This window comes from Cyprinus carpio, chromosome A18 (genome assembly GCF_018340385.1).
Source record: "Cyprinus carpio isolate SPL01 chromosome A18, ASM1834038v1, whole genome shotgun sequence".
NCBI lineage: Eukaryota > Metazoa > Chordata > Actinopteri > Cypriniformes > Cyprinidae > Cyprinus > Cyprinus carpio.
In genome coordinates this window covers 11,571,903-11,596,381 of record NC_056589.1, presented here as the reverse complement: position 1 = coordinate 11,596,381, position 24,479 = coordinate 11,571,903, and the positions used below count along the sequence as shown (strand labels likewise).

The following is a 24,479-nucleotide window of genomic DNA, read 5'->3' as shown; positions in this document are numbered from 1 at the left end:
TTATTCACTGCTCGTTCATAACTTTGTTATGAATCAATTTATGTTTAATTTATATGGTAAAGTCTATGCAGTGCTTTATTTTTTACATTTGATTACTTGAATCAATTCCTGTATAGGCTATTATAGGCTAAATTGTTTAATTGTTAAAATAGTTTTTTATGAACGCACATTTTTTTTTTCTTTTTTCTTTTTATTAATCTGAGATCAGTTTTATTAATTTGATCATCTTTAACAACATACTTGTATATAGTTAATAATCTCTTATTGGCCTATTTAGCCAAGACTTCCATAGACAAAATTAGTACTGGAAATGAATAAAAGTACACATATTATACATTTAATATTAATTGGGACTTGATCATTTGTAATTGCATTTAGTAAATTACGTTTTTAAATGAAACGTCTGCACTTGATTTGTAAAAAAAAAAAAAAAAAAATAAAAAAAAAAAAAAAAAACGTACATACAACCATTAATAAAGCCACTTTGATGTGGAGAGTGACATTTGCCACTGAAATGGTACGGATAAAAAAAATAAAAAATTATAGCCTGAATGCACTGTAAGTCTTTTTGGATAAAAGTGTCTGCTAAATGCATAAATGTAAATGTTATTCTTATCCTTTTCAGATTTGAAATAATTTTTGTCCAGATTTCTAAAATCAACAATAAATGAAGGTCACTGGATATGACGAAGACACAGTATTTCACAGCTATCTGATTATAAGTGTTATGTAACAATGTGATTACAAATACTTAATTTTTGGAATCTGATTTCGTAATCCACATGACGTGATCAGTTACTACTCAGCTCTGCTTATGTTCACGCAGGTAGTTCATAACCTTAACTGTTAAATTTAACAGTCAAACTTCTTCAGACACAAAGTGTAATGATATGTTTTGCTTTTATTCTACTGCACTACAGCCAGCTGAACTTTCTGAGAAATTTGCTTAAAGTCATTTGGAAAAGCAAGAATGTTTTATTTATTTATTTTTCTTTTAAATTTTTTATTATTAAACTTTACAATAATAAAGACCTCATACCTAAAGTCTAGTCCTTTATTTACTGAAAATCTGAGCCAAATAATATTTTTTCTTACACCACTAGCAAATCATAATTAGTCTCCTGCAAACATAAAAGCAATCTTTTATCTTATAAATCAAAATATTAATTTCTAAACTGAAGTAAAATATTTTCATTTGAGAAATTCAAGTAGTTAAGAAAAGTAAATAACCATACCTATAATTGAAAAGAATTTTACCAAAAAAGGGGGGAAATCTTCATAGTTATCAATTAGTTAAGTTAAATAAAACTAGTCCGATAGCATTCAAAATTGTACAATTGAGTCTTATACAAGTTATCGCATGAAAATGGGTATAAAACCTATTTGACATCAGATTCCTGGAGTCATCTCAGTGTTTTCAAACATGAGGATGCAGCACATACAATGATCCATTTCCATTCATAAATCTTTCTGCTCAGTGAGAGAGCATGTCACAAACAGTACTGATTATCCAGCCATAGCCGGATATGCTTCCCATTTAAGCACTAATGGTTTGGTTAGGTGGACAGGATCTCTGGATGGCTTCAGCATAGATGCAAGACAGATTTATTGATCTCAGGGTTGGTCCAGTCATTTCGTAAGTCATCCAGATGGTTGTCAAAGTCTACAAGACTCTCGTATGATTTGCTTTCTAGAAGAGCCGCTGTGATCTTTTGTGCCTCTATCCAATCCTCAAAGCAGTCACTGCAATTTAAGTAAAGTTAGACAAAATATTGAACTTCTGTTTTTAGCTTTTTTGCCTTTTAATAGTCTTATTATGTGACAATGACTTTAGACATCCATCATAATGAAATTATTTTATGAGTTCACTTACAGTATGTCAGTAATGAAAGGTCAAGACTGGGTCACCCACTCATAGTACAGTCATGGCCAAAAGTTTTGGCAGTGACAAATTTTGTTTTTTGTAAAGTTTGCTGCTTAAGCTGTTGTGGTGTTCATTCACATTGTTTCTAGATTATTGTGTAGAGTGATCAGATGCATTTTAAACAACTGCTAAAAATGTACTTTTCACAAAAAAAAAAAAAAAAATAATAATAATAATTATGTTTTTTGATACTGACATAAAATGACCAGCTAACATTAATAGACTAATCATATCAGCAGCACATGTGAAACCCCCGGGGGTCTGGCGGGGTCTATCATATGCCATGGCCATGAGGGATGTCAGAGGCAGCTTTACAATACCTTATCATTAATAGTTGTATCAATATTATTATTATTATTATTATTATTATTATTATTATTATTATTATTATTATTGCCAACTACTACTATTATCATTACTTTCAATGGCTGTGTCAATATTATTATTATTATTTTTATTATTATTATTATTATTATTTCTACTACTACTACTACTATTTTATTTGTCCTTTTCCTGATCCTTTAACCTCCCCCTCATTCTGGAAGAAATATTTGTTAATATATGTTTATCATTACTACGACTGCTAATACTATTATTACCATTTGTCTTTTCTTATTAATTGGATTTATCATTATTATTATTATCATTATCATTATTATTATTAGTACTATTGCTATTGTTATGTGTGTATATATGTATGTGTATTTATATATATATATATATATATATATATATATTTTTTTTTTTTTTCCTCTGGTTAAGTCTGTTGTACTTCCCTACAGCCCCCTTTATTCATATATTTCTACTCCCTCACCCAGTTACACTAACACACACGCACATATACACACACACACAAATCGTACTGATATGTATGTTAAGTTTTACTCATTTCAACGCTGCTCGACAAACAAAACAATGTGTACTAATTTTGTCCTTAAAACTGCATGCTTGAAGTGTATGGAAATGATTAGCGTAAACGTAACACAAGTAATTGATGACAGAATACACATTTTTGGGTGAAATATAATTGAATGTTACAAAATGAACTATACTTACGTGCTTGGCTCTCTGCACTTCCACTTGTTATCATGATGATCATAGATGAAGAGAACAGGCACAAAACAGTCCATTGTGAATCTGCTGTTGTCCAACTAATGGTGACAAACAATGCAGTTTTACTGTGTAGCTATAATGTAATATTATATTGGTATTTTAAATGAGCAATATGTAAATTACCATGATCATTGCAGCCTCACTGAAGTTTTCTGAGATTCTGGCAGCGACCTTCTCAGCCACCTGGTTTGGTCTGAAAAGTTGGAAAGATCACATCATTCCACATACACCACATACATATCATGCAAAGCACTAAAGGTGGTCAAATTTTACCTGGCTTCCTTTATACGCTCATTTGCTTGATAATAGCCAGCAATGACATACTTGTTCTCTTTGCACCATGCATCAATCTGAGAAAAGAAAGACATTAGATCTATAAGTGCACCAAAGTATTGGGTTCAACATGACCTTTTCATCTGAGATTCACAGTATACTGATTACAGTGATAGTTCTCTTACCCAGCTAAAAAGAACAATAGTTTATGCTGAACTAGCTGATGGACTGACATAACTATGCTATGCGCCAGTAAAACTTCAAGGTAGGATCATGACAGTTTTGCCAGTTAACATGGTGGGGCCTCAGTTCCCAAACAGAAGATTTGATTGTGACAAGATATTTGGTCTGAGCTAGTGATCTGAAAGTTGCAGGCTAAAAATCACACAAACAGTGATAAATCATCAATTGTGGCTTTGGTCAAGACACTGGAATACTGGAACAAATCAAACCCCAAATCTGCACCGAAGTGTATGAGAAAAACTGTAACTTTAATAGTCATGCCTGGAAAATGTTATTTTTCAAATCTCTATTTCATAAAAACAAACTGTGGTCAACAATGTTCCAAGAAAGATTAAATCATCTAACAAGCATGTACACTGAAATTGACATACGGTTGGAAGTTGACATATAAAAGTAGCTTTGTTTATTCAATTTATTCCTGCAAAATATACTGGTGTGTGTAAAATTGTGTTTAATATAATGGATCATAAATGGGTCTATATTTAACATGCATTTTTCCCCTGAACATACAGTATGGGTGTCCAGTGCAGCATTGGGTCCCCAATAAGAGTGGGTGCTATACCAGTATGAAAGCGACTACTGGTATTATGTTGTTCCATATGGATTTTGCTATACCATGGATACCGTTATATATTCATGAATTCAAATTTTGCATTTATATATTTTTGTTCAATTTGGTAAATCTTGCAAATTTTACCACAAATGACGATAAAGTGTCAAGGCTAAACGTTTTTGTCCTGTGTGTGCAACGCCATACTACACAGGCATTAGTAATCAAACACATAGAGCATCGTAACAGACCAAATTAATAGAGTACAAATCGCCTACTCCAGTGGTACCCAAACTGAGGGATGGAGACAGAGCAGCTCACACTCTGCAGCAGCGGCTTGTTCACACACAGCTTCGGCTAATGGCAGGGCAAAACAGTCCATTTCGGAATTACGTTTTACCCTACTAGAATTGATGCCGGAAAGGTATCATATTCATAAGTGCAACAAGTCAGTATACACACACACACCCCATCATACCTCAGCCTCCGTTATCTGCTGAGGCGATGTGGGTACACACGCATGCCATTAACACGCTGGTCTTCATACACGCAAACATATCCACTCCATTTCCATCCCCGTCAGAATCCATGCTGCGCCTAACAACACACATACGTACATACATACCTGAGTTGTCTTTTGTTTCTATGTTCCTATGTTTTGTCGTGTTATCGTGTTAATACCTACCTGTGTTCAGTGTTTGTCAGCATATGTGTTGCCTGTCTTTCGCGTTGCTTTTCCTCCATCTGCTGGCCAAACCCGAGCGCCACCCAGTGGCCTGGATAAATAGTGCCAGGTCCGCTGTGTGTGGCCGCTTCGGCGTCAAGCAACCGGAAGTCGGCTCGTCCATTGTCTGATTAATAAAGGGGGTGGGGGGGATAATGGAAATGTGGCATTATTATTATAGGTTTATTATTTAAGTCTACATTTGTCTTTGTTATTTTTGCCAGTTTTTTGTTTCTATAAATATTTCGTTATTTTTAAGTGTATATATTTATGTGGGGTTGTGAAAATGTATATACACTCACCCGAATACCCACCTATCCATATTTGTAATGGTTTGAAACAGGGGTGGGGCTTGTATTATAAAAAGGAGTCCCAAATAAATATTGGAGGTCAGATTTTTCTTTCTTTGTTACTTTTGTTTATAGCTTTTGGTCGTTTGTCTATGGGAGTGTTTCACCTCTCTAGCACTGTAAATAAACATCACTTTACACCTTACATCTCTTTGAGTATTGCCATATTTTAGTGGATTTATTTTTTTTATCATTGGTTTTTGGGCAAACCCGGTTTCGCCTGACAGCAGGCCTGCGAAGACCCGTTGTCTAACATTTGGTGTCAGAAGTGGGATGGCTACTTGAAAAACTGCACAGAGAGGCAGGAAGCCTAGGGTGGAGCTTCGGTCCCAGACCAAAGCTATCACTGATTTGGATGTGGCCTGGGAGACTGCTGAGTCTACAGAGGAGGAGGGAGAGGAGAATCCCCCACCTGTTCGTCCCAAGACCACATCACCTCGAGAGGCCGTCTCTTCTGCTCCAACAGCTAGTGATTGGATGTTTGCAGTGATGCACGACTTTCTGAGCTAAGAGGGGCAGAGAGAGCAACGGTATGTAAAGGAGTTACGGAGTCTGCGGGAGTCGATTCTGCAAGCTGTCCGGCCAGCTGAGGCGGCGAGTGAGGTCGACAGTCCACGGATGGAGCTTCCAACGCCAGGTCAGCATAGAAGCACAGCTGGTCAGAGACATCGAGACTCACCTACCGACATGGGGTATTACCACCAGCCGACGCCACGAGTGGAGCTGAGGTTGCCAGTCCTCCAGCAGGGGGAGGACGTTGAAAACTTCTAGCACCGCTTTGAGCATCTCGCTAAAACCTGTATGTGGCCAGAGGACGAGTGGAGTTATCATCTTGTTCCACTGCTGTCTGGGCAGGCACTGGAAGCCTTCTTGGCAATGGATGAGGACAGAGCGGACGTTTACAATGCCCTGAAGGAGGCGCTGTTGGCAAAGTTCAACATCTCACCCAGACTTACTGCCAGGGGTTCCAGGCGGTACCTTCACTCCAGCTGGAGAGTCTCAGAAGGAAACGTACAATCGGCTGCGGAACTTGTACCAATGCTGGGTAAGACCTGAGCTATGCACAAAGGAGGAGATTGCTGAGACAATAGTATGGAACAGTTTCTGCGTGTTCTACCCTATGAGATTCGAGTCTGGGTCAAGGAACATGAGCTGACAACTAGACTGGATGCTGCTTAACTGGCTCAGCAGTACATCAACGCTCACCGTGGTAGTCAGTGTTCTCAACCCATGAAAGGTAACTTTGAAAACTCTCCCAACAGTTCTGGTGAGCCTAATGTTGACACTAATTTTACGCAGGCACAGAAAGGGGCTCCTAAGAAAAAACTTGTTTGCTTTTACTGCCACCAATTGGGTCACAAAGCAACAGTCTGTCCAGTGTGTAAAGCTAAACTGACTGGATTTTGTTATGTCCAAAGGGGAGAGGACAGAATATGCAAGTGACTGTGAATGGGCAACATATGAATGCTTTGTTGGACGCTGGAAGCTCCTTGTCACTGCAAAAAAAATAAAAAAATAATAATGGTCGAATAAATGGTCAGTGTACAATGTGTTCACGGGGATGCCAAACAGTACCCCCAAACAGAAGTTAATGTATGTGTGCAAGACCAAACTTATCTGTTGAATGTGGCTATTGTAGATGACTTACCTGCTGACATGATTTTGGGAAGACACTTACCAGTGCTCACTGAATTGTTGCATTCTGTTGAAACTTATATGTCCACTTCTAATGTTGTAAATGTTGCTTGTCCGGTAATGACACGAGCCCAGGTGAAAACAGGTCTGCAGCCATTGCCAGACTTTCATCATAGTCTGCTGCAAGGCGGGACCAAGGGGCCCAGGAAAACACATCGTCAACGGCGACTGGAGAAAGGCCTGGGTACCCCAGCCCCTAAGATCCAAACTGAGGGTCTGGGAATTCATGTCTGGCAGGTCCCAGAGAATATTGCACAACTGCAAAGAGCTGACGAGTCCTTGAAACCGCTGTTTACTAAGGTGGTGGAGGGAAAACAAGCTGACTTGGGGGGAAAAATATGATGTTGTCAATGATATACTGTACATGCAAACCCCTGATTCTACACGTTTAGTTGTCCCTACATGTTGTCGTCCCCTTGTGTTACAACTAGCACAAAGTGTTCCATGGGCAGGGCACCTGGCACTCCAAAAGACCTATGCACGCATTAGCGCCCGATTCAGGTGGCCCTCCATGTACAGTGATGTAGAGGTCGACCGATATATCGGTCGGCCGATATATCGGGCCGATATTTGTCATTTTTTAATATATCGGCATCGGCCGATATCCGTGTTTAGTAGTGCTGATTTAAATTCAGGCACGTCGGCGGGCAGCCCCGTGTTATTGGTGCGGTGGAAAGTGCTGCTGCCAAATGTGAAGGACCCCAAGCCAAAACTTTTGGAAGATTCAACAACAGTCCTGGGAGATAAAGGTAGTCAGAGAATTTCACTCTGTAAATGGGGTGGAGAAGGTGGCAGCTCTCACAAACACTGCAGCGTGATTGAGGGCTACGTTACCCCGCCCCGCTCACAGACAGCACTGTGCTCGGAGAGACAACTGTCCTGGAGCAGCACAGAACGGTGAATGACATTTGTTCGGAAGCATGGTTTGATGCAGACAATAGCCAGGTTTCCATCCAACTCATTTGCATTTAGGGATGTCAATATTTAATCGTTTCCATGATCGATCGTCGTTTAAATTAACGATTAATTAATAACCTTAATGCTGCAAAATGCGTCTGCAGCGGTATTATTATGTGCAAAAGCCACTCGGAAAAAAGCTTTCTCACCCGATTTAAAGGGGGTTTAATCTGAATAAAATGCTAGTAGCAGGACTGTAAAATGAATATGTGATTATGATCATTTGATAAAATGAAGGGAGCGCGCTGTACATTTGAGATCATTTTACTTAGTTGACTGTTTCTTGTCAAAGAGACCGCTGAATGCGCCTCTTTAAATGGTTTCGTGGTGCTCGTTGTTGTATTTTAAAACGCAATTGCAATGTTTTCAAATGACACTATAGTATTAAAAATAAAATTATCCCAAACGTAATTGTGGCGCATGGGGCTGTGTTGCGCAGTCAGTGAACCGCTTTTTTCACATTAAACATTTTATGCGAGTATTAATGACCAGTACTGTATTTGATCATGTTCTGCAAAATGTTCGATTTTGAATTTTTGCATTCCGGTAGGCCCTTTTTGTTTTTTTTTTTTAAATCCTGCATTTACAGTGCATTAGATCGTGACAGTGCATGCATGCGTGCAGACGAGGACGAGCGAGCGCGAGTTTAACTAGATGTATTTGGAGGTTGTTGCTCACGTCTCGTTCTGCACATATCCAAATGTTTCCATATTCGCAATGTATCTGAATGTTAAACTATAATATTTTTAATTTATTTAATGTAAACTAGACGAAAAAGATCATCCTCTTCACAAGAGCAAAAACGTCCTTGGCATAACAGCAGAGTGGACCGGTATACTACGGTCTATTTAAACTGACCAGTGTAACCTTTTATATGTTTGTTTGGTTGACTGTACTTAATCTTAATAATGAACAGACTGCGATGTAAGTCTGAAGTTAGAATGCACTTTAGATGTTCTGTGTCATTTATACCAAACACAAATGTTGTTGGTTGCTAGTGTGTTTGCAGCACTACTATTATTTATTTTTTATATATATTATTTTTTATATTTTTCAGTTTAATTGATTTTTATTTATACAATTTTATTTCTTTTATTTTAATGTATATTTAAGTTTACATTTATGTTCCAACAACTTGAAAAATTATGCTTGATAAATGCTCTAAAACTTTTATGTAAATGATTGACTATATATATATATATAACCTGTTTTATATATTTAATACTTGGTCAGTTTATTGATTTGTTTGGTTAACTTTAGATATTTTTTTTTATTTGTAATACCGTGCAGTGCACAAAATTAAGATTCAAGAGATGGTTCAAGTCAGTGCTCAATAAATGATGATAAGTTTAGAAATGTTGTGCATTCACTTATTATTAGTGTGACATTTTAGCATGCAAATGAGGGGGAAAACTTCAAGATATCGGCCCTAAAAATCGGCAGCACATATCGGCCATCGGCTGACCCTGACCTCTAAACATCGGCATCGGCTATAGAAAAACCCATATCGGTCGATCTCTACAGTGATGTACAAACATACTACACCACATGCCATACATGTCAAAAAACCAGTGCTGTGCGCCAACGAGATAGGACACCATTACTTCCACTGCCTGTGATATCGGTCCCCTTTAAGCACATTACCATGGACATTGTGGGGCCACTGGAAAGAAGCAATGCAGGGCACCAATATATCCTGGTCGTCAGTGATTATGCGACAAGGTATCCTGAGGCTTTCCCTCTCCGTTCCATCACTACACCTAAGGTTATCAATGCTCTCGTCCAACTGTTCTCCCGAGTGGGGATACCTGAGGAGATCCTCACGGATCAGGGGACTAACTTTACATCACGGCTGATGAAGTTGCTGCACCGGCAGCTGGGCATCACCGCCATAAAGACTAGTCCATACCATCCACAGACCGACGGACTGGTGGAGTGCTTTAACCAGACGCTCAAGAACATGCTTTGCAAATTTGTGTCAGACACTGGAAGGGACTGGGACAAATGGCTACCATTCTTGCTGTTCGCCTACAGGGAGGTACCACAAGCATCAACTGGCTTCTCTAAATTTGAGCTCCTGTATGGATGGCGGATTCAAGGGCCGCTGGATCTCCTGCGAAAAGGTTGGGAGGCCGCTTCGTCTGGAGACATGAAGTCTGAGAAGGGCATTGTCCAGTACGTCCTTAAGATGACAGACGGCCTGGAGAGCTACAGGGTTAAAGCCCAAGAAAACCTCAGAAAAGCACAAAAGGCACAGAAGACATGGTACGACATGAAAGAAATATTGGAGGTCAGTTAACCTGGCGAGCGAGTGTGCAAATGTGGTGCCGTGAGCAATTTTTTCCCCCTTGTCATTGGAGTAGTTTGCATTATTTATATATATATATATATATATATATTTGTTTTGTTTGTTATTTGATTTTTCTTTTTTTGTTACTTTTGTGTATAGCTTTTGGTCGTTTGTCTACGGGAGTGTTTCACCTCTCTAGCACTGTAAATAAACATCACTTTACACCTTACATCTCTGTGAGTATTGCCATATTTTTGTGGATTTATTTTTTTTATCATTGGTTTTTGGGCAAACCCGGTTTCGCCTGACAGCGGATTGCGAAGACCCATTGTCTCACACCTATACACAGAGTTATTTGTGACGTGACATTCAGCCAAGTATGGTGACCCATACTCAGAATTCGTGCTCTGCATTTAACCCATCCGAAGTGCACACACACAAAGCAGTGAACACACACACACACTGTGAACACACACCCTGAGCAGTGGGCAGCCATTTTATGCTGCGGCGCCCGGGGAGCAGTTGGGGGTTCGATGCCTTGCTCAAGGGCACCTAAGTCATGGTATTGAAGGTGGAGAGAGAACTGTACATGCACTCCCCCCACCTACAATTCCTGCCGGCCCGAGACTCGAACTCACAACCCTTTCGATTGGGAGTCCGACTCTCTAACCATTAGGCCACGACTTCCCACATCAAAACTGCCACAAATAGATTTTCCAAAAGGCTTATACTTCGTTGAATAAAATGAGCACTTCCGGTTTCAGAATTAAAATGCACCTAGCACAAAATAAAGAATTTACAGGGTATCTGCAGTATTTTTAAAATAAAATTTAAGGCTTTTTAATACCTGCACAAATAAAATTAATACTGTATGAGCAGGGTAGGGCAATGTCTGTGGTAACATGACTGGTACTATAAAATGACTGTAAAAAACATGATTTACAGTTCAAAAACAGGTTCTTTACAAATAACTAAAGTTTTCTATAGTGATAAACCTCACATTTCAGCCATTAAAGTTGAATCATTTTTAAGAAAATGGATTAGTCTTTTTAAGAAAAGGGATTAGTCAAAAGTAGCTATAAGTTATTTTAATTTAAAACACACCCACACACAACATTTCAGCACACACACACACACACACCCACACACACACACACACCCACCTTACTTTGTAAATCGTTTGGATTTTCGAGGCACATTAGCAATTTTTAATTGTTATAAACAAAATCAGCAAATTGCCAGCAGGTGGTGCATTTGGAACGGTACAAAACAGTTTGTATGAATGTCCTTACATTTGAATGTCCTTAAATTTGATGTGATGATGATTAATTTCGATTATGTTTTTGTGTGGGGGAAACGACACGTCATATTCATTAAATTTTTCAAATTGGTAATTTTAGTAGCATGAAAACCGAGATGGTTATTCAATTCGGGATAAAAAAAACATACAGAAAACGAGCAACAAACATTCCTGATTAATGACTAATGATTTCACTGAATCTTGCGGTCTACACCGCAAAATTAATTTATTGCTTACATCGTTTCTGCTATTTATGATGACAATATTCGACAGAGTACAGAATACATTCAATGAGTGCATGATCTTAACACAACTGTAGCATTCTGCGGATTTTTCCTCACTGGTGACTAATCTGCGCTCAACACCGTGTGTGATTTGTTATAATGCCTATTATTAATAACCTAACCCTAACGCCGGGGAAAAACCTGCATAAAGAAATTTGTGAGCAGAAATTTGTATGCATTGTGAGCAGATCTTAAACGTATGCCACAATAAACCCTTTTCATTCATTTTCACTTTAATCGCTAAAGATTTAGTTTAACTGAGCAGGGAAATTTTTGTTTACCTTTTATATGGCTCAAAAGCGCAGACTCTTCCATGAAAAAAAACAAACAAACTTAACTTAAAAAAAAAAAAAAAAAAAAAAAAAAAAACTTAACAGGAGTCTACTCAAGTATTTAGTTCTCGTTTTAACAATTTGTCATTTTTAAGCCATCGCTGACTGAAGCAGCAACCTCCCGGCCAGAGTAAGTGAGTGGAGCGGAGCGGAGTAGAGCGGTGTGATTTTGACTGGAGCGAGGAGCGGATTTTTTAAAAGTCAGAGCATCGTGGTTTTCACTCGCTCCAAGAGCGCTCCACCACCGCTCCATCACGAGTACAATTTATGCCAACGGCCTGTGATATAACTGCATTGCTATAGCTTGATACAGATGGATCTCTCAAATCAGAAGGTTATACAGTAGGTTGACAACCAATATGGGTATTATCCGCAGGGCCGCGGTGTTAACTGCAAGTTAGTCGCGTGTTAAAATCATTCGCGAAACTACTGCCAGGTGGTGCAAAGGGACGGATTGTGAACTGAATGTAATTGTAAAATGAAAGAAAGACATAAAACAACAATAACATTATAATATACATTATAACATCCTTAAAAGCCATTAAAAAATAGGATAGTATTAGGCTACACTCTACTCATCAAAAATTTACGGATTAAAAGCTAAATGTTTTCATTTTGGTTCATTCTTGGTTAAAAAAAAAAATCTTCAGGTTGCATTTGCAGAGCGAAATGAGAACGGTGCAGCATTTACAAATAATTCTTATTCACTCTGTTATTATTCTTGATTTTTCAAACTGCTAACACTTTGGATTTTTTAATTATGCCTTTACTGTGTGACCAAAAATTGTGAATTGTGACTTTGATCGTGCTGATGCTTCACGCGCACATTTTCCTTGTAAGCAGCAGTAGTTCACCGAGCCATGGGGCGCGAGCAGCGGTCCACTTTGGCATATTTTTACTCACTATGATTTTTTTTTTGTCGATACTAAAACACGTGTGAAATCCAAACCTATTTTACCTAATGAATAAGAGTTTAGCTTCAAATGGGCAACATGTTTGGATTTGTCCCGAATGAGAGAGATAAGCCCAACCTTATGTATCACTTAAAATTATTAGGGCCCGAGCACCGATGGTTTGAGGACCCTATTGTATCTGCTTTGTTTATTATTAGGGCTCAAGCCTGGGGGGCGAAGAGCCCTATTGTTTTCCTTAGGATTATTTTTTATTATTATTATTAGGGCTCAAGCCTGGAGGGCGAGAGCCCTATTGTTTTCCTTAGGATTATTTTTAGGGCCCGAGCACCGATGGTGTGAGGACCCTATTGTATCTGCTTTGTTTATTATTATTAGGGCCCGAGCCAATGGGCGCAGGGCCCTATTGTTTTTCTAAGGATTATTAGGGCTCAAGCCTGGAGGGCGAGAGCCCTATTGTTTTCCTTAGGATTATTTTTTATATTAGGGCTCAAGCCTGGAGGGCTGAGAGCCCTATTGTTTTTCCTTAGGATTATTTTTTATTATTATTATGATTATATTATTATTATTATTATTATTATTTTTTTTTTTTTTTCCAACGTCTCGGGGGCTTTTGGGGCCCTTAAACATACTCGAAAAACTCTTGAAAATTGGCACACACAGTTGGAACCTGCGGCCATTAGGGCCGGCAGAGACTGATACACGGGCGTGGCACAGGGGCTCTACAGCGCCCCTGGAATATGGAGGGCCATATATCATACATACTTGCACGTAGCCACGATGTAGAAAACTCGGTACACATATAGATCTCATCAAGCCAACACAACTTTTCGTATTGCATGTCATAGGCTCCGCCCAAACAGAAGTTGGCTATTAGGGTTTAGTAGTCTTATATTTTTCGTCAAGTTGTGGGGGCTTTTGGGCCCTTAACATGCTCAAAATCCCCCCCACTCTTGAAAAATTTGCACACACCTTAGAATCTGTGGCCATTAGGAGGCTGCAGAGGCTGAGACCCGGGCGTGGCACAGGGGCCCTACGGCGCCCCCTGGAACACAGTCAAGAAATGTTGATGTATAGTTCAAACATACTTTGCACGTATTCATATGAACTCAGTACACATATAGATCTCATTTGTGACCGAACAACTTTCGTATTGCATGTCATAGGCTCCGCCCAACAGGAAGTCAGCTATTTAGAGCTATGTAAAAAGTGCATGCTCTGGAATTTGATACTGTACTTGTCTTAGGTTTTCTACCCGATGCCAGGGCCCCAACCACGTGGTCAAAACGCATGATCGCCCCCCCCCCACCCAAACATTGAAAAAAAGCAAAATTAGCCACCCCCCCCCCCCCAAATGTTTTGATATCTCAAGACATGGGGATGCAAAATTGCCAGGGGATGTTTGGTACGCGTGGTGATGGCGTGCAAATTATGTAATGGCGAGAAGTGAGAAACAGGAAGTGTCTAATAACAAATCCACATACATTTCCTGAATTTTAATTAAACTTCATCAATTTTGTTCGAATTGAGATGATTCCGATCCACATATTGTGTGACTATTAGGAGTCAAAATTATAGGCGCCACCAAACGGGCAGCAGGAGTGTGTCAGTTTCAAAATGCGTTGAAATTCAGCATCGTAGTTTACGGTCAATTTGCTTCAAAACTTTTCATCATCATAATGACACAACACGGCCCATCGTAAAACTGTTGAGGGGATTTTGATATCTAATCTAGTGTTGCCATTGCAACCATATCACACGGAATCATTTTCCGGTATAACTATATTGCTTATTTTGAGGCAGAATAAACATAGCTTTAGCATTTCATGAAAACCAGAAACATAGCAGTATTAAATGAATAGCTAGACACTGGCAAAGGTCATAACAAGGGCGTGGATTAGGGCACTCTAATAGCGCCACCTGTTTGCTCAAAAGTGGGGGCTTAGTTTTTAGGCTACAGAACAACCAAACTCGGGACATATATTGTTCTTATTAAGACGGACAACTTTCTAATTTACAGTCACTATGAGCTAACGACCACCAGGAATCGGCTATTTTTGATTTGAATATGGATCTTTGGTCTCTTGCGTGTGAGGAATGTTATTTGTTCCTGAGACTTTCATTTGTCCCGAGAGAACCATGGCTCCTCTACAGGAGCAATTCCCGGGACTGAGAGGGAGGAGGCGCGCGTAGTGTTCACTTTTACTTTCGAGTTTAAAAATATAAATAAATAAATAGATTTTATTCACACTGACAAGCTAAACCAACCTATCTTATTATTAGCGGGTCAGGGCTTATTAATAAATGATTTCTTGCGACAGATAACAGAGAGAAGATAAGAAGAATAGGTCACCGCTCCAGAACAGCGCGTGATTTCGCAACGGAGCTCACAACAAACGCGTTTATTCGTGTTTAAGAACCTTTTAAAACTAAAAAATATTACGGCGATTGCACACAATCCGCCAATTAGAGACGACACCACAAGACTAAATTCAGAATGTTTGTGAGTGTTTAACAGAAATATTTGCCGCAGCCTGTCTGACAGCGCGATCTAGACACTTGGAAGGGAAAAAAAGTCTACATACAGAAACTACAGCCTTTTTACATTAAAACATGAATCAACTAAAAAACAATTAGAAAGACATATTATAGAGATGAAAATGAGTGTTTATGAGTGCTTGTAGGTTTTCTTTATTCAGGGCTGAATACATCGATTGCTCATGCGCTCCAGAACCACGGTGATGGTTTTAATGAGAAACGGACAAAATAAGCAATACGTAATAATAGATCTTAAGACCAATATTTCAGTTATAATCTATGCATACCTGCTGGCAACTGGAAATGACTTCTTTACACTAGCAAACATGCAATGTCTGATCTGCCCGAGCGCATGTTTTGGTAGAGTCCTGGCCTGAAGACATTTACATGCCAATATTAGTTATAATCCTTAAATCACCACCAGTTGGCAGCAAGAAATTTGGCACAAATATTTACCTTTTTATAAGCATATGGCCCAACGTTCGCTGTTCTCCTATGGCCACCGGTTGGTGGTGAGCCCGGGTGCGAGGGCCCTTTCATTGCTGCTTGCAGCTTTAATTTTAGGTTTGTAGTTTATTTAGAATATATTAAATTATCCCATAAAATAACTTGAGATTCACTTGTGAGTGCAGTTAAACAGTATATTAGGAACAATCAAAGCTGACTTTCAAAGCTGAATTTTTAGCATCATTACTCCAGTCACACGATCTTTCAGAAATTATTCTAATATTCTGATTTGCTACTCAAAAATACATTTATTATTATTATTATTATTATTATTAATTTTGAATACTCTTTTTTATTAAATTGAAAGAACAGCATCGTTTCTAACATGCGTTAGTGTAATGTATCACATTGTGTCGAATAAAGTTTAATATATATACACTGACCCCCCAGCCCCCCCCTTTTTTTTAATGTATAGTTGTATTGTTACACTTTTGAGTAAGACTGGAGTAATGATGCTGAAAATTTAGCTTTTTGGAATCACAGGAATAACAAATAAAATTGTAAAATTAGAGGTCAAATAGGGAAAGCAGTTAGTTGAAAGAGTAAAAAATATTTCACAATAGTTTACGGGGGGCACTACTTTAGCAAATGCCCATTTCGCTAAGTTGCTGGAGATCACATGAATGCAGGCTCATGTGCCCTGTTTGAAATATATAAATAAACACTACCTGGCATATCCAAAATATATATTGTTTATGCGATCTGACGGACATACTTTTTTTAAAGAGCCTTGAAGAGAGATGGGAGTGTGTGCCTCTGGGCTTGGTCTCATTGTGTTCCAGGTTCTTGAGTGGGCTGCTTATTTGCATTGGCTCTTTGAAACAGGCTATTATCATCTTGAAATAAAAAGTACAATGCCGTTTACGCAAATTAAACTGCACATTATTAACACATTATTGGTGATGTCACTGATGCTATTAGTAATTTATAGGAAAAAAAGAACACAATTACCATAGCACATTTATTGTCTGATATTTACAGCTTACTTGACACTTTTTTTTTTTTTTTTTACCTCAGACGATTGCAAACACCCAATGACGGGTATAAATACATTAGTAACATTTACACCAGAGCTGTCTATGTTTATAGAACATAAAAAAAATAAAAATAAAAAAAACATCCTGGCATGCATTGAAAACGACAGAGTTGATGTAAATGAAACTTCATAATGTTTCACCTGATTATTCACATTTGGTATAATGTGTACAAGTTATATGAAAACTAATACAAGTAGATTAATAATAAAAAAAGACTTATGGTTTATCTCTCCTGGGTCAAGCTGCTTCATTCTTCTTTCTGAGGTAATTCAAATCTTATTCCTCTCGGCTTGAAGTCTTATTGGGGTGAATTATGTCTTATTCCTCTCACCAAAGTGAACAGTAACAATTAAAAAACGTGTAAAGTTTACCCACCGCGAGCTTCACGTGGACACTTATAATAACAATAGCACGCTCGGCGCATGGGCGTGGTCACATTAGATATAATGAAGGGAGATGTGAAAGATGGACATCGCATTGTTTTCATGTGGATTACTTTATCACAGAATTTGTTTTGGTAGCACTTGCTTAGTTTAAAAGTAGACATGTCAAGCTTTCTATAGATACATCTCTTACGTCTCTGTGTTGAGTATTCACTGAGTTACAGTTCATTTTAATGACGCGTTTCTAAATTAAGACCACCGCAGACCAAGGCTGCAGACAGCGCACTCTGTTTGTTTTCTTTTATTTTTATTTTTGAAATAAGTTTTGTTTTGTTGTTGTGTTTTGTATTAAATGTAGAAGTTTTACATTTTTGTTTTTTTTTTTTGTTTTGCTTTTACGATTAAAACTGAAAGTGTAATTTAAGTTCTTTTCAGTCTTATCATGAGAATTTGCCTCAAAACGTGTATCCGCGTTAACCGACTTCACAGGGTTAAGAAGGACTTAAGTGAACTCTTTGAAACACTTCGAAGACTCAAAGTCATTCATCAGTGGACCACTCCCAGCAAGGGGAACTAATATGTTTTCATGGTTGCTTGGGCTGAACACATAGCTACAAAGATCTTGCAATATAAAAGGAGTGCATTTCATTGACAACTTCAATCTTTTCTGGGGCCATAGACAACTGTTTAAACCGGATGGCCTCCACCCAAACAAACTTGGTGCTAGAGTGCTTAAGGACAATATTTTACTTCTCCCTCTGTCATCCTTCAGCAGAGTGCGTAAATCTATTCAGCACACACACCTGGTCCGATTCGTTATGTGGTTGACACATCCTACAAGGACACTGATAACATGACGCGGCCACAACAAGCACTGCTCATGGACACTATCCCGGCTGAACTCTGCCTACAGAGTTCATCATGACCAGACTGTGATGTATCAAAACAGCTCCAAGACTCAGCACCCAAGGAGACTTTCTGGAAAACAGCCAGGGAAGCCAGGACAACATATCACAGCCACTGGAAACACCAGAGACACAGCCCTGTTCACCAGACACATTATTCCTCTCTCCAGCATCTCCACTTCTGAGCTTCTCACAGAAAATGGAGGAACTGGTTTATGCTGGGACCAAACTCTCCCACTCATTTGCTGCAAGCCCCCAGACATCAACTATAAAATGGTGGGGCCCCACAACCACCAAAGCTTGTGGGCTCAGCTCGTCCTCCTCCTCCTGTAAGAGGTCTCCGGCCGCTGCAGGGCCCAAACCCTCCATCTGCTGTAGGTGAACCAAAAACAACTGATAGCAGCTCTCAATGATATGTGTCGGGTCCCCGCTATAATAATGGCAACATTCACAAATGTTTACAGAACAAGCGGGAACCCAGTGTGCCTGTAGCTTTCACTATTTTTTTTATCTGATAGAGTCTACTTCTCAAGCCGAAGGGCTAACTCATCTAATCTGTGGCCTTTTATGCATCAAACTAAGATTGCTGTAAAGACACAAATCACAGCCATCAAAATTAAATCATTTTTAATCAATGACCTAATAACCACAAACAATCTGGATTTTATGTTTCTAAACGAAACATGGCTAGAAGCCAGCTGCAGTGCAACAGTCCTCAATGTTTTATCCCCTGCTAACTTTAATTTTATGAGTGTCTGCAGGACTGTTAGGAGAGGTGGAGGTGTAGCTGCTTTATTTAAAGCTGTCTATCAATGCAAGCAAGTTCTGCTGCAGTGCAACATGTCTTTTGAATATCTAGGGATTGTGTTGAAAGGTGCTCAACGCATTCTGTTTATCATTATTTACAGGCCCTCCAAAATACTCTCCAGCCTTTGTTGAAGAGTTCACAGAAATGTTATCACAGATTTTCTCAGAGTTTGACTGTTTTGCTATTGAAGGGGATTTTAATATTCAAATAGATAATGCAGAACGCTGCTGCCAGAATTCTGACTAGAACCAGAAAATCTGAGCATATCACACCAGTCCTCAGGTCCTTACACTGGCTTCCAGTTACATTTAGGATAGGTTTTAAAGTACTTTTACTCATTTATAAATCACTCAATGACTTAGGACCAAAATAAATTGCAGATATGCTCAATGAATATAAAACTAACAGACCACTCAGATCATTAGGATCGAGTCAGTTAGAAATACCAAGGGTTCACACAAAACAAGGGGAGTCCGCTTTTAGTTATTATGCCACCCACAGTTGGAACCAGCTTCCAGACGAAATCAGATGTGCTAAAACATTAGCCACTTTTAAATCTAGACTCAAAACTCATCTGGTTTAGCTGTGCATTTATTGAATGAGCACTGTGTGATGTCTGAAATCAATTGCACTGTATTTCATGCAGCCTGAAATGATTGTCTTAAATTCATTTTAAATACATTTTTTAATCATTTTCAAAAAGTTTTTAAATTCCTTGTTTTATCTAGTTTACCATGGGGCACATAATTTCATTAATATGCTGTCATGCACAAGCATTCAATAAAATGACCATAAAAGTATTTTTAACGAAATCTATGATAATGCTTACAAATGACAGTCCTATGCTGTACAATACAAAAAGTTTTAAGAATTATGTAATTGGCCAGTGGCAGTCCCTGGCTGCTAGAAATGGCGATACAGCGGCAGCTGCCAGATACAGACCCCGGCTGCTGGAAATGCCGATATCACCAGCTAACATTACATATATAGATGAGAGAGCATAAGAAAAAAGAATAAAGTTAAATTAGTTATCTTAGCCAGTAAACGACCCGTTGCTCACCATTGCTACCAACCTTGCTCTCTCTTCTGTCAATCAAACATACTCTCAAATGCAGTATGTTTGATTGAACAAAAAAGACAAAAAAGAAACTTCTTACGTTTCCTTTCCTTGCTTCCTTTTCTCGTGTCTTAGCTCCACTCATTCAGGATGCAAGGTAAGGACACATGGAAAAGACGTGAGGATGAAGGAATAGACTAATTTGGAGTAGACATCACAGTTACATCATGGGCAGCTGCATGCGCATTGTGGTGGCAGAAAAACACTGGGAACAATTGGAAGGAAATGGGTAAAAGTGATGGAATAAGAGAAAAAAAAGTATTGGTGTGCCTTTGGATGTCAGAATCAGAATGCATATATATATATTTTTTTATAGAATACTGTTGTCAAAGACCATTTGAAGCTAAACATTTAAATGAACAAACTATAGAATGAAACCTGCTATGATTACCCTACTTTTAAAGCATACATTTGTTTTAAACAATAGGTCTCTATAATATTCACATAGGGGACATATTGTATTAAGCATGAAATACTATGTAAACCTATTAATTTTTTTACCTAACATTTTACATAACATTTACCAATTTTATCTCACAATTCTAACTTTTTTTTCTTGCAAATGAAAGTTTATATCTCCTGGTTCAGGCTTTAAAACTTTATTCAACTCAACAATTGGGAGTTCAGAAGTGTGGGATTATAAACTCATGATTCTGAGCCGAGGGAAAAAGAGAGAAAAGCCCCTTTCGCACTGCATAGTTCTAGGAACTAGCCGGTCCGGTAGTTCCCTGGGAACTTTAGGTTCCCCTGGGCCGGTTTCCTGGTTGCATTTGCTTCGCCAACAGGAACTTAGAAATGACGTAAACCAGTGGACAGCAAAATCATTTAAGTGATCAAGTCAGAGAAGTGCTTGGACTTCGGCGTCCGGTCCATTTATTGCTGTCTTCCACTTTGTAGCCTACTGTAAACTGCTCCGTGAATAATAAACTGTTGTGTGTTTATCCCACTTTTTTAAAAATGGTGGGTGCCAGCGTTTTCTCATATGTGTTCGGCCAATTAAGGTACACTTATATAACTGGTAGTTCCTATATTGCGGGTTTAGACACTACTCTGAAGTAGGAGTTAATTTAGTTGCCGTAAAAGGAGTTCCTAGAACTACAATTGTTACTAGTTCCTGCAGTGCGAATGCATGAGCATCCAGGTACTTTGACCAATAGTTCTATGAACTATTGAATTGATTCCTCTGGTGAAAAGGGGCTAAAGACAAGTTGATTTTTCTTACCAGAATTGTGATATATAATCTCGGAATTGCAAGATAAAAGTCAAAATTTTGAAATACAGTATTATCTCTAATTTACCTGGGCCCGGTTCCCCAAAACGTTCTTATCGCTAAGTAGTTCTTAACCTATTCCTTAACCTATCTCTTAATGTTATGGCACGATTCCCGACACGTTCGTACGCTAAGTATATCTTCTGTAAGTCACACTTTCGTAAGGTTGGTCTGGACCATTCGTAAGCTCTCTGTTTAAGAAAAAGATTCAAGAGTCAATAATGAATGCAGAAGCAGAACAAATGACAATGATGTCGCCAGTAATTGCTCCGCAGCCAACTCTTCAGACAAGCCCGCTTACAGCAGTCCCTCCAAACGCACACCCAAGCCCTGTGGCCATAATTAATGTTTATACTCAACAGCCAGGACCAATGGGATGGAGAAAAAAACCCATATAGTGAGGCCAGAGAGGAAGAGGCAAGCCTTATACTGGTCCTCCAGGTGTGTGCTGGGGCTGTGGACAGCCCGGACATAATAAAAATAACTGTCCAACTTATCTATGGCAACAGCACCCTCAGAGTAGAAGGAAGATCCTAACTGAGGTCTAGTACAGGCAGAGCTGGGTAGTAACGGATTACATGTAATCTGGATTACGTAATCAGATTCCAAACTGAAGTACTTGTAATTAGAGTAAGATTTTTCCTATAAACCTGCCGCTTATATTCTTTCATGATTCTTTGAGTTTTTCCGACGGAGAGGGGGAGGGGGTCAGAATCCACGCTAGAAGAAATCAGCAACATGATAATGGAAATGGAGGGGAACGCAGCCTGTAAGTCACTGGATGTACTGACATGATTTCATTTTTAAAGAAAGATACGGAATAATGTCACTGCCTACCCGGATTAATTGCTGTCCACGGACCATCTTTGACCTAGCAAAGTTATTGCTGGAATTTCATGTTCTTTAATACTGTTTTTTGTAATGTTGATTTTTCTTCATTGTTAATACCTTCTGCACATTCAATTGTTTTATGAGATGAATATATACTATATCTATATCGTTGTGAGTTTCAATGCAGGATTCACCTGAAAAACAAAAAGATGTGGATTAGGCATTTACTGAAAAAAGCTTGAACATATATCGCACTCAGAAAAGGCTAGTTAATTTACAAAAAAAATGACATCTAAAGCCTAAACAGAAATGTTTTAAGTTTATTTTTCTTTGGGAATTTCCCATAAATTTGTTGACATCGCTTTGTTTTAACATTTTACTTAAATTTTACTTAAATAGTGCTTATCACTGTAAATAAGTGTGCTGTTAAGTAACAGTAATTTAATGTGCTGAAAAAAAAAACCCAATAAGTAAGATTCACTTAATTTTTCTCTCTTTGCAAGGTTTGCGCACATATATTTTAAGTAAAAACAAAGTATTGCATTAAATAAAATCTGTAAGCAAATAAACTTTAGATAGATAGATAGTTAGATTGGTATTTTAGATAGATAGATTTATTTTTAGGTTTACTTTTAATATATATTATTATTAATATAATGAACACAGAGACCTCAATACTTGGTACACCAATGACGGTAACAATCAGTGAATAGTGTTTGAGTATAAATGGGTCATTTTGATTAGAAAATGATCTCCAGATGTCACAAAATAGTAAGTTACTAAACTTAACATCAAAAGCAACCATAAAACAGTGTAAATACTACTCGAAAACAGTGAAAAATTTAACATTTTTAATTATTCATGCCCAAGTGCATGATGGGAAATATGGGATCATAACTTTGATATTTACTTAAATAATCATTGTAAACATAACAAACAATTTCAAGTAAAATATACTTATAAGTTCCAACTTTAATTTCTACAAGCTTAAATTGAGTACTAACATAGAATTTACTTTATTTTTTTTTAATTCTTGCCTTAATTATTTAATGTAGAAATTACATTTGTTTTTATGTAGTATTTACTTCACTACAAAATCATTATCAGTGTTCTTTCATAGTCATTTTGTAATGTTGTTATTGTTTGTCATTTCCTCATTGTTAATATGCACTTAAAATGTTTTGAGATGGATAGAAATGCCATTGCTGTGTGAATTTAGTCTCTTTTCAAAATTCATGTTTGCAATGTAGCTATATTGTTTGATGTTTTTCATTGATACATCTCTAGTGTTTTTAGATTAAATATTTGACCTAGCAGATATTGCTGTGAATTTCATGTTATTCAATATTGGTTTTTGTAATGTACTGTAGTTGTTTTCAAATTCTCTTACTTAATTCTGCAAATATGCTTTAAAAAATCCTAAATGTGATTTTGTTTATTCAGTGTTACTAGCAAGTTTACTAACAGCAAGGTACATTAGTGTTTGTATTTTGTAAATATTAACTGTCCATACATTTGCACTTGAAAAAAGAAGCTATTGTAGCTCTTGTTGGTGAATTATATATTTTTTGGAATATATTTTTTCTTTGTATCTGTCAAAAATAGCGCAGAATTAGGCTAATTCATTTATATGTGATATCAAATAAGGTTACTTTTGTATGTAATCAAATGTAATCCAGAAGAAATGAAAATGATTAAGATTTACACAAAATGTGTAATCTAAGAGATTATATTACTGACTACAAATTTTGTCATGTAATCTGTAATCAGTAACTGATTACAATTCATAAGTAATCTACCCAGCTCTGAGTACAGGGCCCAGTAAACCCTTGGGGAGGTCCCAATCCAGGCTATTAGGGGTGCCCAGAGAATCCTACACCGAGAGTCAGCTTCCAATTTTAACAACTAAAACTGATCAAGAGCCTATTATGCAAATTAAAATAGAAGGAAAAAAACACTCCCATGATGTTAGATACAGGTGTTTTTATACTTGTTTAAATTAGGATAGGATTCTCAGGAAAAATGCAATTAATTCCAATAAGTATGTCTACAAACAAAAGATCAAAGTATAACAATGCCCATTCTGGTATCAAATCAGACTCCTAATCAATTTGTTAGGAAGAGATTGCATTATGTC

General features: G+C 37.9%; 1 protein-coding gene across 3 annotated transcripts in view; it reads right to left on the bottom strand.

Moving 5' to 3' along the window:
• Positions 1-421: 421 nt before the first annotated feature.
• emc8 (ER membrane protein complex subunit 8) overlaps positions 422-24,479 on the bottom strand; it is a 48,976-nt gene continuing 24,918 nt past the window's right edge. For 2 of the 3 annotated variants that reach the window (XM_042775012.1, XM_042775013.1), the window contains 4 exons: positions 3,311-3,387; positions 3,161-3,230; positions 2,981-3,075; positions 422-1,743 (listed from right to left, as the gene is read on the bottom strand). In XM_042775012.1, the coding sequence (XP_042630946.1) occupies positions 1,584-1,743; positions 2,981-3,075; positions 3,161-3,230; positions 3,311-3,387 (402 nt within the window). In that variant the 3' untranslated portion in view covers positions 422-1,583. The remainder of the gene's footprint in view (positions 1,744-2,980; positions 3,076-3,160; positions 3,231-3,310; positions 3,388-24,479) is intronic. The other variant, XM_042775015.1, reaches the window with a different exon arrangement.